Source organism: Heterodontus francisci, chromosome 13 (assembly GCF_036365525.1).
Source record: "Heterodontus francisci isolate sHetFra1 chromosome 13, sHetFra1.hap1, whole genome shotgun sequence".
NCBI classification, from domain to species: Eukaryota; Metazoa; Chordata; class Chondrichthyes; order Heterodontiformes; family Heterodontidae; genus Heterodontus; species Heterodontus francisci.
The window spans coordinates 74366185-74379752 of record NC_090383.1 but is presented as its reverse complement, the minus strand read 5'-3'; the positions used below and the strand labels follow the sequence as shown (position 1 = coordinate 74379752).

Sequence of the window (13568 nt, the reverse complement as noted above, 5' to 3'; positions counted from 1 at the left end):
TAGCTTGCTGGGGCCTGCTGGTCTGACTCTGGCATCCTCGTCTCACTTACCTTGGATCCAGACTCCAGGGCTGGGCCTGGGGCCAAAGCCTCTTGTAGTACCGAAGGTGGCCACCGCTTCCAGCGGCGCTGCTGATACTGCTGAGCTCCTGGCCCTATGATTGGCCGGCAGCTCTTGTAGGTAGGAACCCCGTCTTTAAAGGGATGGAGATCCCAGCTCTTACTTTGCCTGCCCCGTAGAATCGCTCCAGGTGGCCAAGGAAGATGCCCCTGCTTTTTTGGCCCGGTGCTGGGAGCCCACCGTGGGCACAAAATTCAGACCAATGACTCTGTGCTTGACTGTTTCAAGGCAGACATCCTACAGGTGTGTTCCTCTGGGACAATCCCTCCACATACAAATTGTCACATTTTGTAGTTCTGACACACTGCCTGTTCTGCTATTACCTGTTCTTTGTTTATTGTACAGTTAATTATTTATCTATTTCCAGAGGTAACTTATACATCTTTAATACTAAATTTTGGTTATCAAATAGATTTAAATTGATTTCTTTTGAGTTACTTTTTATTGCTCAATTTAGTTTAATTAGTGCATTTTTCCCTCTTATTTACGTCAACTTTTATTTAATTTTTATTGCTTACTTAAAACAATTTGGGTTTATGCCTTGCCTCTTATAATTGTTTATTGATCTACCATATAGTTAAGTGCTAAATTATAAATGAATAATTGAACACCTTGCTTTTGTTCCATGGTTAATTAACTTTGCATCTCCTTCCTCCTCTGCATCTAATTCCCGCTCTCTCAAAGTCCTGTTTTAAAAGACCTCACTCTGTTCCCAGCTCATTTCTTTAGCGTATCTGCTGTGCTCCCTGCTGGAGCTGTCACCAGCAACAATAACGTGCACTTTTATAGCATCTTTCAGGTAAGAGTATTTACAAAAAGTTCAGGGATTCAGAAGAAACTATGGTTAAAGTAAGGCACAGCGAAAGAGTTGGATTTCGGAAGTCTTTTGAAGTTGTGTGGAGAGATAGCATTGTGGAGGGGGTTTTCAGAAAAACGGGGTGTAATGTAGTGTCTGAAAGTTCTGCCACCAATCTACCTGCAGGAAGGGGTAATGGATCTGTATTGAACCAGAGGGAAGAGAGCAGAGGGTGTGTGCTAGGATGCAGAACTGTAAATGATTACAGAAGTAGGGAGGAGCAAGCATGGAAAGATGCGTAAAGAAGAAAGGGAATTTTCAACTTGATAACCTTCTTGGTGGGAGGGTATGGTTGGCACAGAGAGTCAGCGAAAGTCTGTGAGAAGGTTATGTGTTGTGATAAGACTTTAGGATTTTGTATGAGATAGAACTGACAATTTGTACTGAGGTTATTTATCATAGAAAGCATCACAACCCAACTTGTTCCTCCCTTTACCCGACATTCACATACGAGCACTTTCTTTCAGGGTCACTAGATAGGAATAAAGAGCAGGAAGCCTGCCTGACTATCTCTCCCCCCCAGACTTGAGTTTCTGAGAGTAATTGCAGCATCTGTACTGCTGCCTTGACTCAGCACACCGAAGAAACAAACTTCTGACCTCATGGTCTTTGTGGCTGAGTACCAAACTGATAGTTTTTAATAGCATTTGCAATTTATACACTAAAAAAGCACTGTTGTTTGCATCTCATAAGGGCCAACAAAAAACAATTAATATGCCACCACATTAAAGGGTATTTGGTGATATTGCTGGGCTCTGCCATAATCATTATTGGAACATAGGAATTGCTAAATGAAAAAAGACCAAGGTCACTCTAGTTCATTATCTCCAATCCTAACAGTTTCATGACACATTGAGAATGGAGTTGTTGATTGTACCTACACTGAAATAACTCCCCACAATATATTTTATTTTAGCTGAATAATAATGGAGCTGGAGTAACGCTTGTCTTCAGGTATTTCTGGTGAATTTTTGATGTATATTAATGGTCTGGACTTGACTATACAGGGAATAATTTCAAAGTCTACAAATGGCATGAAACTCGGAAATGTAGTAGACAGGAGAATAGTGCAGACCTCAGGAGGACATAGACTAGTGAAATGATCAGACACATGGCAGATGAAGTTTATTGAAGAGAAGTGAGAAGTGATTCATTGTGGTAGGAAGAATGAGGAGAGGCAATAGAAACTAAGGGTTACAATTTAAAAGTGGATGCAGGAAGAAAGAGATCTGGAGGTGCACTTTCTCAAGTCTTTGAGGGTGGCAGAACAAGTTGAGAAGGCTGCTCAAAAGACATATGGAATCTTTGGCTTTATAAATAGAGGAATAGAGTACAAAAGCAAGGAAGTTCTGCTAAACCTTTGTAGAACATGATTTAGGTCCCTGCTGGAGTATTGTGTCCAGTTTTGGGCACAACTCTTTAGGAAGGATGTCAAGACCTTGGAGCGGTTGCAGAGGGGATTTACTAGAATGGTACCAGGAATAAAAGACTTCAGTTACATGGATAGACTAGAGAAACTGGGGTTGTCCTCCTTTGGGCAGAGAAGGTTCAGGGGAAATTTGATGGAGGTATTCAAAATAATGAACGGTTTTAGAGTAAATGAAGAAAAACTGTTTCCAATGGCAGAATAGTCAGTAATCAGGGGACACAAATATAAGACAATTGGCAACAGAACCAGAGGTGACATGAAGAAAGATGTTTTTATACAGGGAGTTATGATCTGGAATGCACTGCCTGCAAGGGTTGTGGAAGGAGTTTCAATAATAATTAAGCACAAAATATTTTCACTGTACTTACTGTCTATGATTTTAATTTTTAGGATACATGGAAAGGTATACAGATTGGGACTACAAAATTGCACCGTAGAATGTGTTGCACTAGGTATGTCCTTAGCCATTTCAGCTGGTTTTCTTGCCTTAACAGTACATGCTACACAGTTTCTGCAGCCTATGGGAGGGGAGAGGTGGTTCCTGCCAGTATTACTCTTGGCTGAATGCAAGGAGGTGTGTAAAAGCAGCAATGAACACTTGGTTCGGAATTTTACGCACCTCCCCGGGAGCGGGTTGAGAGGCGGGGATAGTGCGTAAGGTCAGGTGGGATGGCAAGGGATGCCCATTGCCTACCTGCCTCCGCTGGTATTTTACCAGCGTCAGGGCAGATGGCGGGCGGTCCGTCTGCCCTTGAGTCAGTTGAGACCATTAAGTGGCTCCTGTTCAGGCACCCTGTGCCCCATGGAGGGTCCTGCAGCGGCAAGAGCCACCCCTGCTTGTACAACCCCTCACCCGGCCTCTCAATCATACTCCCACCACCCCTCACTATTGCCCGGGCCTGCCTGACTGGCCCTGGTGAGCCCTCCTTACCTCCTACCCCCTTACCTCCTACCTTTACTTGGAGTCTCCAGTGCTGTTCCTGTTCCTGGTCCTGGTCCTGGGCCTGGGCCTACTGCACTCCCAGCAGTGGCCACCATTCCCTGCGCTGCTAGGACTGAAGAGCTGCTAGCTCTCTGATTGGCAGGAAGCTCTGGGAGGTGGGACATCCTGCCTCGGCAGGGGTGAGGGGGGTGTGGCGGAAGCTATAACCTCAGGCTGCTAATTACCTGATGACCGTAAATTCTGGTTGTGGCTTCCAGAACCGGTAGAGGCGGGCTGTCCCCCAGACTTTGCAGCCGGTGGGCGGGGCCACTCTCTTCTCGTTAAATCCCAGCCTTAAAAGTCCAATGTCTCGCTTCTGTCCTGCTTATAACTCACATTATCCAAATGATCTTATGTCCCATTAATCCTTAATACTGGACATTGATCCTCAAAGGCACTGCGTCATTGCAGTACTCCAGGTCACTCCTGTCATGCTTTGAGTTTTGCATCCTAATGAATTTACTTTTTCTTCCTTTTTAGATGCATTTTCACAACAGTAGATCCTGATACTGGAATCATAGACAGGAAGGAGCCATTGGAGACACTCAAGAAGTACGTATGAAGCCAAACTCATGCACCTAGTTATCAAATTAGATGCACAAACTTCCCTGATATTTCAGTGAGCTTAATCAGTGGATAACTGAGCTATGTGGTCTGTGCTGAATTACCTGGCTTGTATTTAGGAGGTAAAAATTGGCCACTGTTTCGGTTCCTGATTGTTATCCAGTAATCCCTGCTAGAATCCAGTCACTCTCTAGTACAATTCCCATCACTTAAACCATCCATGTTTAAATTGGGCAAACAGTGCTAACCATTTGCCATTCCTGTTATTGGCAAATTACAAAGTTGCTGCTTATTAGTGTTAAGTGCACTGGATATTTCGGGTAGACACAGGTGGTCAGTAAGTAGCTCACACCTTGATGAAGTGCAGTTACCTATTAGGCTTCATGATTATGGAACCACAGGAGAAATTCGTGTGTTGAGAAGCTGGGCAAAGCTCACTAATCTCTGTAGACAGTATCAAGCACAAGTGAGGAGTTTCTGTTTTTTTGCCATGTAGTCAGTGTGTGAATTTTGAAGAACATTACAGAGTAACCATAGTGTACCATAGAAAAGTATGAGCGGGTTGTAATTATAGATTGCTGAGTTCCAGCAGAACCATCCGTAATCCTGATTCATATAGGATGGTTGAGGTGTAATCAGTGATTTGGGAGATTATAGGGTTTTAAATGGAAAACAAAATATAAACCATCCAACATGCATAGCAAACAAATTGCATTAACACCAATGTCCATTATAAGCAGTGGGGATTGTATCTTGCTCAACAACTTGCATTTGTATAGGTCCTTTAGTATATTGCCACCTCAATTGCCGCTTCTCTTCCCTGCTCCTTCCTGCACCCGACTGTTCGCCACTCCATTCCACTGCTTCCGACTGCTCACCGTCCCATCTCGCCGTTCTCTTCCACTCCCAACTGCCCACTGCTCCGACCCGCTGCTTCCGACTGCTCACTGCTCCATCCCACTGTTCTCTCCTGTTCCCGACTGCTGACCGCTCACTTCCCACCTTGCTGCTTGCACCCTGCTCGCTTCCTCCCCTCCCTGCTGCTTCTCTGGGCGGCGAGGCAGAGAGCAAGTGGCAAGAGGGAAAGGAGTGCAGACGGGCACGAGAGAAAATGGTGGGATGGAGCGATAAGCAGTCTGGAGTGGCGAGCAGGCTGGCGCGGGAGGAAGTGGTGAAGGGAAGCAGCGATCGCAGGAGTGAGCAGGGAAGAGAAGTGGCGATGGCGGGAATGAATGGAGTACTGTTGGGGGTATGGAGATGGCCATCATGGCCATTGAGGGGGCGTGGATTCAATTTGTTTTGTCAAATTGAGCAGCACCATCTTTATTACTGATATCTGCCTAAGATGGTGCAGATAGTGACGTTTCAGTTGATGAGGCACAAAGTTAACATGCAGGTGCAGCAAGCTATTAGGAAGGCAAATGGCATGTTGACCTTTATTGCAAGGGGATTGGAGTACAGGAATAAAAAAGGCTTAATAAAACTGTACAGGGCTTTGGTGAGACTGCACTTGGATGCTGTGTGCAGTTTTGGTCACCACATTTAAAAAAGGATATACTTGCACTGGAGGCAGTGCAGCAAAGATTTACTAAATTGGTCCCTGGGCTGAGGGGATTGTCCTATGACAGGAGCTGAAGTAAATTGGGCCTATATTCTCTGGAGTTTAGAAGAATGAGAGGCGATCTAATTGAGACATACAAGATTCTGAAAGGGCTTAATGGGGTAGAAGCTGAGAGATTGTTCCCACTGCTCGGGGAATCGAGAATGTGGGGCACAGGAGAAGGGGCCAATCATTCAGGACTAAGATGAGGAGAAATTACTTCACTCAAAGGGTTGTGAATCTTTGGAATTCTCTACCCCAAAGGGTTGTGGTTGCTCTATCATTGAATACATTTAAGCCTGAGATTGATAGATTTATGGTCTTGCAGGGAATGAAGGGATATGGGAAGTGGGCAGGAAAGTGGAACTGAAGCCCAAGATCAGGCATGATCGTATTGAATGGCAGAGCAGGCTCGATGGGTCATATGGTCAACTTCTGCTCCTATTTCTTGTGTTCTTGTGAGGCTGCATTTGAGCATGTGCCAGTACGACACCACCTAGTGGTTGCGTTGTCAGCAAACGCAGCCTTTAATATATTGGTGTAGAGCATAGCTCCCCTACCTGAACCTGACAGGACCTGACGACATTTGTCGGGTTCGGGTTGGATCGGGTCGCTCTTCCAGGTCCGGCATTCAGGCTCGGGTTGGGTCGGGCCGGGTCGGACACATTCTGTCACCACCTCCAGTACGTGGCTCCAATTACGATGTACTTTTTGGACTTGAAAGGTTGTTTACTCAGTTTTTTAAGCTTGTGCAGATAAGCAACAAAATGAAAAACGGGAGCTAGGTTAACTGATGTTTGGGTCGGGCGCAGAAAAAAATGAAAGGACTCGGGCCGGGTCGGATGTGGTTCTTTCGGGCTCGGATCGGGTTTCATTTGCAGACCCGAGCCAGCCTTTATATTGGTGGGCTGGATAGAGTGCAGTTGTACATTGCTGCCACCTTCTGTCTGAGCAGGTTTCTTGGACAGCATGTGCTGAAAAATGCAATATACTGATAACTGCCACTGTGACTGATTTAGAAGTGCGCATTCAGAAGATAAAACAATTCTCTTCATTGCAGGAAAGGATAAGAGTGCATTATGTTCTTGTTTAAAAATTAGTAAAGTCTGCTACAGGCCCACTGTCCAAAATCTGACACCCTTAGGACTGATACCATGCTGGTTTCAGATTTTTCCAGATTTTGGACAGTCACTTCAGTTTCCCATTAAAAACATCCATCTGAATAACTTATGAACTTGCCCCGAGGGTTAGCCTTCTGCAATGAATAATGGGACAAGAAAGTCACTCTGCGTGTTGAAGGCACTGACAATTTTATTCCCTGTAAGAGCTGCCTCACATCCAGATCTTGCCCTGTCTTCACCCTAAAGCTTTCACCTTCCCTTTGCTGAGTGTCTCTGCAAAGATTTTTTTCCCAACTTCTCTCTGTCTTACGGTAACTCCGAGAGATGATGTCTTCTGGCGCTGCCATCTTTCGCCTTTCTCTATGCTCAGGCTTTGTGTTCAGCACACATCAAAAGACCCCTATTGCATTAAACTGGGAGCAACAGCCTCAGTACATTCAGACCCCTCACATCCTACAGTCATGTCATTGCATGTTCCTGCAACAATTACCAGGGGAGGGAGGCAGCCCAGTACATCAAGTAATGTGTGTTGTCTCTCTGGGCTCTCTGCTGTGACTCTGATCAGGAGTTCAGCAAAATTCTGTTGAAATGAGAATAGACGAGATTCTCCTCGGAGATGTCCCATGTGTCCAAGCATGCCAAGGATCATCATTTTCAAAATGTCCGGTTTTCGGACAGCTGGATTTGGGATATTGGATCTGTATTACAGTAAATATTTTCTCATTTTAAACCCATTCTTTTGTGTATTGGATTATCAAACTGGGATTTCTGGATTTCCCAAACTAGAACAAAAAAAGGTTGAAAAGAATAAAAAGAAACAAGATAAGAATCAGAAAGGAAGAAAAGAAAAGAGAATGAAAGGGAAGCTTACAGAGAACAGTATTACTTGATTTAAATACAAGGGTTTACATATAAATATTTCCCTTCCCTCTTTGTTTCACCCATCAGGAAGCGCCCCACCACCATGCACATTCCTCTTTAATAATGTATACTCGAAGATCATTACTTAGAACTCCACTAGAGCAGAAGAGTATTAACAGATTGCCATGTGTTTCTGCTGCTGTTAGCTTGGTGATGCTGTTTTCTTCAACAAAATGATAAGCAAAATGTGTGAGACTTGCCAAGTTGAAGTAGGATGGATGACTGAAAGTTCAATGGTCAAGCCCATCAGTTTTCCAGCCCAGCTTCAATTTGACAAAAGAGTCCACACAATGTTCAATGGTTCTTTTCAATGTTGCATCTCATGATTTTACTTTTGAGTTCAAGATTTTTTAAGTGACTAAATTCAGTATAGCTCACATATTTTTGCACCCTTTTTGTTTACTGTTTGAACTCAGTGCACCACAGAATCATTGTCAAATTACTTTCGATCACTGCCCTTAATTAAAAATTGACAATTACTTTCTTTCTTTTCTTTTTTCTTTTGGGCCTCCTTATCTCGAGAGACAATGGATACGCGCCTGGAGGTGGTCAGTGGTTTGTGAAGCAGCGCCTGGAGTGGCTATACAGGCCAATTCTGGAGTGACAGGCTCTTCCACAGGTGCTGCAGAGAAATTTGTTTGTTGGGGCTGTTGCACAGTTGGCTCTCCCCTTGCGCCTCTGTCTTTTTTCCTGCCAACTACTAAGTCTCTTCGACTCGCCACAATTTAGCCCTGTCTTTATGGCTGCCCGCCAGCTCTGGCGAATGCTGGCAACTGACTCCCACGACTTGTGATCAATGTCACACGATTTCATGTCGCGTTTGCAGACGTCTTTATAACGGAGACATGGACGGCCGGTGGGTCTGATACCAGTGGCGAGCTCGCTGTACAATGTGTCTTTGGGGATCCTGCCATCTTCCATGCGGCTCACATGGCCAAGCCATCTCAAGCGCCGCTGACTCAGTAGTGTGTATAAGCTGGGGGTGTTGGCCGCTTCAAGGACTTCTGTGTTGGAGATATAGTCCTGCCACCTGATGCCAAGTATTCTCCGAAGGCAGCGAAGATGGAATGAATTGAGACGTCGCTCTTGGCTGGCATACGTTGTCCAGGCCTCGCTGCCGTAGAGCAAGGTACTGAGGACACAGGCCTGATACACTCGGACTTTTGTGTTCCGTGTCAGTGCGCCATTTTCCCACACTCTCTTGGCCAGTCTGAACATAGCAGTGGAAGCCTTACCCATGCGCTTGTTGATTTCTGCATCTAGAGACAGGTTACTGGTGATAGTTGAGCCTAGGTAGGTGAACTCTTGAACCACTTCCAGAGCGTGGTCGCCAATATTGATGGATGGAGCATTTCTGACATCCTGCCCCATGATGTTCGTTTTCTTGAGGCTGATGGTTAGGCCAAATTCATTGCAGGCAGACGCAAACCTGTCGATGAGACTCTGCAGGCATTCTTCAGTGTGAGATGTTAAAGCAGCATCGTCAGCAAAGAGGAGTTCTCTGATGAGGACTTTCCGTACTTTGGACTTCGCTCTTAGACGGGCAAGGTTGAACAACCTGCCCCCTGATCTTGTGTGGAGGAAAATTCCTTCTTCAGAGGATTTGAACGCATGTGAAAGCAGCAGGGAGAAGAAAATCCCAAAAAGTGTGGGTGCGAGAACACAGCCCTGTTTCACACCACTCAGGATAGGAAAGGGCTCTGATGAGGAGCCACCATGTTGAATTGTGCCTTTCATATTATCATGGAATGAGGTGATGATACTTAGTAGCTTTGGTGGACATCCGATCTTTTCTAGTAGTCTGAAGAGACCACGTCTGCTGACGAGGTCAAAGGCTTTGGTGAGATCAATGAAAGCAATGTAGAGGGGCATCTGTTGTTCACGGCATTTCTCCTGTATCTGACGAAGGGAGAACAGCATGTCAATAGTCGATCTCTCTGCACGAAAGCCACACTGTGCCTCAGGGTAGACGCGCTCGGCCAGCTTCTGGAGCCTGTTCAGAGCGACTCGAGCAAAGACTTTCCCCACTATGATGAGCAGGGAGATTCCACGGTAGTTGTTGCAGTCACCGCGGTCACCTTTGTTTTTATAGAGGGTGATGATGTTGGCATCGCGCATGTCCTGGGGTACTGCTCCCTCGTCCCAGCACAGGCATAGCAGTTCATGTAGTGCTGAGAGTATAGCAGGCTTAGCACACTTGATTATTTCAGGGGTAATGCTGTCCTTCCCAGGGGCTTTTCCGCTGGCTAGGGAATCAATGGCATCACTGAGTTCCGATTTGGTTGGCTGTATGTCCAGCTCATCCATGACTGGTAGAGGCTGGGCTGCATTGAGGGCAGTCTCAGTGACAGCATTCTCCCTGGAGTACAGTTCTAGGTAGTGCTCAACCCAGCGGTCCATCTGTTTGCGTTGGTCAGTGATTATGTCCCCCGATTTAGATTTGAGGGGGGTGATCTTCTTGATGGTTGGCCCAAGAGCTCTCTTCATGCCATCATACATTCCTCTGATGTTTCCGGTGTCTGAGGCCAGCTGAATATGACTGCATAGGTGTTGCCAGTAGTCGTTTGCGCAACGCCTAGCTGTTCTTTGTGCAGTACTTCTGGCTGCTTTAAGTGCTGCGGATGTTAAATCGCTGGGGGCTTTCTTGTAGTTCAAAAGTGCAATGCGCTTAGCGGCTATGACAGGTTCCAGCTCTTCATTATGAGATTGAAACCAGTCTGCATTTCTCTTCGCACTTTTGCCGTAGGTGGTCAAAGCTGACTCATAGATGGCGTCTCTGATGTGGGCCCACTTGGTCTCAGCATCCCCTGTGGGAGTGTTTTGAAGGGCTGTTACAAGTGAATTTAGAAATTTTTGTAACAGCTGTGGGTGAGAAATTCTGCTCGTGTTGATGCGCGGGTGGCCCTTCTGCTTGGAATGATGCAACTTCTTTGGTCTGAGTCTAACCTTGCTGCACACCAGGGAGTGGTCGGTGTCGCAGTCCGCACTGTGGAAGCTGCGTGTGATTTGAACACTGTTTAAGGCGGCTCGCCTTGTGACAATGAGGTCTAGCTGGTGCCAACGACGTGATCTTGGGTGCCTCCATGAAACCTGGTGACAGGGTTTAGTGTGAAAGAACGAGTTGGTGATGCAGAGGTTATGATAGGTACACAACTCAAGCAGTCTCTGCCCGTTCTCATTCATCCTTCCAACGCCATAGCGCCCAAGGCAGGAGGGCCATGAGTCATGGTCGGCCCCAACCCTGGCATTAAAGTCCCCCAGCAGGAATAGGTGTTCGGTGTTGGGGATGCTGCTAATGATGTTATGGAGTTGTTCATAGAACTGGTCTTTAGCTTCAGGTGCGGAACAGAGTGTTGGAGCATAGATGCTGAGTAGGTGTACTGGACCAGAGCACACTTTCAGTGTGCTGGATGTCAGCAATCTGATGAGGTGTGATGGAATAAGCAAATTTCCAAGTTTTTGCTATGAAAAGAAAATGGATCAGAGCTTGTAGATGGGCTGCAACAAGACTTTTGATTTTCCCTATTCTTTTACACAATTGCACCCAATGTCTGGAAATATAAAACAAAAACAAGAAATGCTGGAATCATTCAGCAGGTCTGGCAGCATCTGTGGAAAGAGAAGCAGAGTTAACGTTTCGGGTCAGTGACCCTTCTTCGGAACTGACAAATATTAGAAAAGTCACAGATTATAAGCAAGTGAGGTGGGGGTGGGGCAAGAGATAACAAAAGAGAAGGTGCAGATTGGACCAGGCCACATAGCTGACCAAAAGGTCACGGAGCAAAGGCAAACAATATGTTAATGGTGTGTTGAAAGGCAAAGCATGAGTACAGATTAGGTGTAAATACACTGAATATTGAACAGCAGCAAGTGCAAACCTGAAAAAAAACCCTGAAAAAAACAGTGGGTAAGCAAACTGAACAAACTAAGATGAAATGAAATAAATGCAAAAAAAAGATTGTAAAAATTGTAAAAAAGAATGTAAAAAAAGAAGAAAAAATAACTAAAAATGAAAGTAAAATGGGGGGCTGTCATGCTCTGAAATTATTGAACTCAATGTTCAGTCCGGCAGGCTGTAGTGTGCCTAATCGGTAGATGAGATGCTGTTCCTCGAGCTTGCGTTGATGTTCACTGGAACACTGCAGCAATCCCAGGACAGAGATGTGAGCATGAGAGCAGGGGGGAGTGTTGAAATGGCAAGCAACCGGAAGCTCAGGGTCCTGCTTGCGGACTGAGCGGAGATGTTCCGCAAAGCGGTCACCCAGTCTGCGCTTGGTCTCCCCAATGTAGAGGAGACCACACTGTGAGCAGCGAATACAGTATACTACATTGAAAGAAGTACAAGTAAATCGCTGCTTCACCTGAAAGGAGTGTTTGGGGCCTGGGATAGTGAGGAGAGAGGAGGTAAATGGGCAGGTATTACACCTCCTGCGATTGCTGGGGAAGGTGCCCTGGGACGGGGACGAGGTGGTGGGGGTAATGGAGGAGTGGACCAGGGTGTCGCGGAGGGAACGATCCCTTCGGAATGCTGACAGGGGAAGGGAGGGGAAGATGCGACTGGTAGTGGCATCACGCTGGAGGTGGCGAAAATGGCGGAGGATGATCCTTTGGATATGGAGGCTGGTGGGATGAAAAGTGAGGACAAGGGGAACCCTGTCACGGTTCTGGGAGGGAGGGGAAGGGGTGAGGGTAGAGGTGCGGGGAATGGGTCGGACACGGTTGAGGGCCCTGTCAACCACAGTGGGGGGAAATCCTCGGTTGAGGAAAAAGGAGGTCATATCAGAAGCACCGTCATGGAAATTAGCATCATCAGAGCAGATGCGTCGGAGACGGAGAAACTGGGAGAATGGAATGGAGTCCTTACAGGAGGTAGGGTGTGAAGAAGTGTAGTCGAGGTAGCTGTGGGAGTCGGTGGGCTTATAATGGATATTGGTAGACAACCTATCCCCAGAGATGGAGACAGAGAAGTCGAGGAAGGGAAGGGAAGTGTCAGAGATGGACCATGTAAAGGTGAGAGAGGGGTGGAAATTGGAAGCAAAGTTGATAAAGTTTTCTAGTTCGGGGCGGGATTTTTGTTTCAGATTTCCAGCATCCGCAGTATTTTGCTTTTAGTCTGGAAATATAATGCTGACTGCTGTCTATCTTTGGAAAAAACACCAACTGAAGTTTTAAAGTTGGACTGACATCAAAATTTCCTGGCTCCTGCTTATGCCATCCTCCTGATTTCAGATCCCTATTAAATCCCCTCCCCATTAGTCATGTTCCATTTTGGTAAGGTACGATAATATTTCATTTTCAGTTAATTTGCTTCACAGTGGTTCACACTGCTGCTGTTGGACTTAGATGGAGACAGTGGGAAACAGAACCCTGAAAGACAGTCAATGAATGCAGGAAATGAAGGAAAATTTCACAAAGCAACAGAAAATTAAATAAAATGAAATATAGAGGTAGAAAACTTCTGAAGTGAGAAAATTCAGAGTGGAAATGTTTGCCGTATAATTTTATATATTTTGACTTCATCAACAATGGACTCTATTTTTAGAATTACTATTATGAGAGCAGAAAGGAAATGCAGAGCGAGAATAGGCCAAGTGACCCATAAAGCACACTCTGCAGAGCCCATGTATTGTATCATGGACATTTCTTTCACTGTCCATTCCCTACTTTAGGAAATTCCATTTTCCTTCCCCTAGATTTCCTAAGCAAAATCAAACCATGCATTTAATATCTCAATCCCATCTTATTCATTTCAGTGGCTTTCATTTGAAATAGCAAGTTTTTTGTGTTGGTTCGACTGTTTGAATAATCTATACTTTTAGGCTGGGATTTTACGGCCTCTCCTCCCCGTCCCTCCCCCCCACCCACCCCCCAAGGCGGGATCGGAGGCGGCACGGAGCATTGCGCTGGGTGGTGGGGGGGTGGGGGAATTGGGGTGGACTGCTTGTCGCCCAGTGATATTCCTGGGGGCATGATAG

At 45.9% G+C, this 13568-nt stretch overlaps 1 protein-coding gene across 1 annotated transcript in view; it reads left to right on the top strand.

The window, feature by feature from the left end:
• The window catches only part of marc1 (mitochondrial amidoxime reducing component 1), a 69282-nt gene that overhangs the window by 31240 nt on the left and 24474 nt on the right, over positions 1-13568 (top strand). Inside the window, exons 5-6 of the mRNA XM_068044970.1 lie at positions 2796-2857; positions 3868-3939. Coding sequence (XP_067901071.1) covers positions 2796-2857; positions 3868-3939 — 134 coding nt within the window. The remainder of the gene's footprint in view (positions 1-2795; positions 2858-3867; positions 3940-13568) is intronic.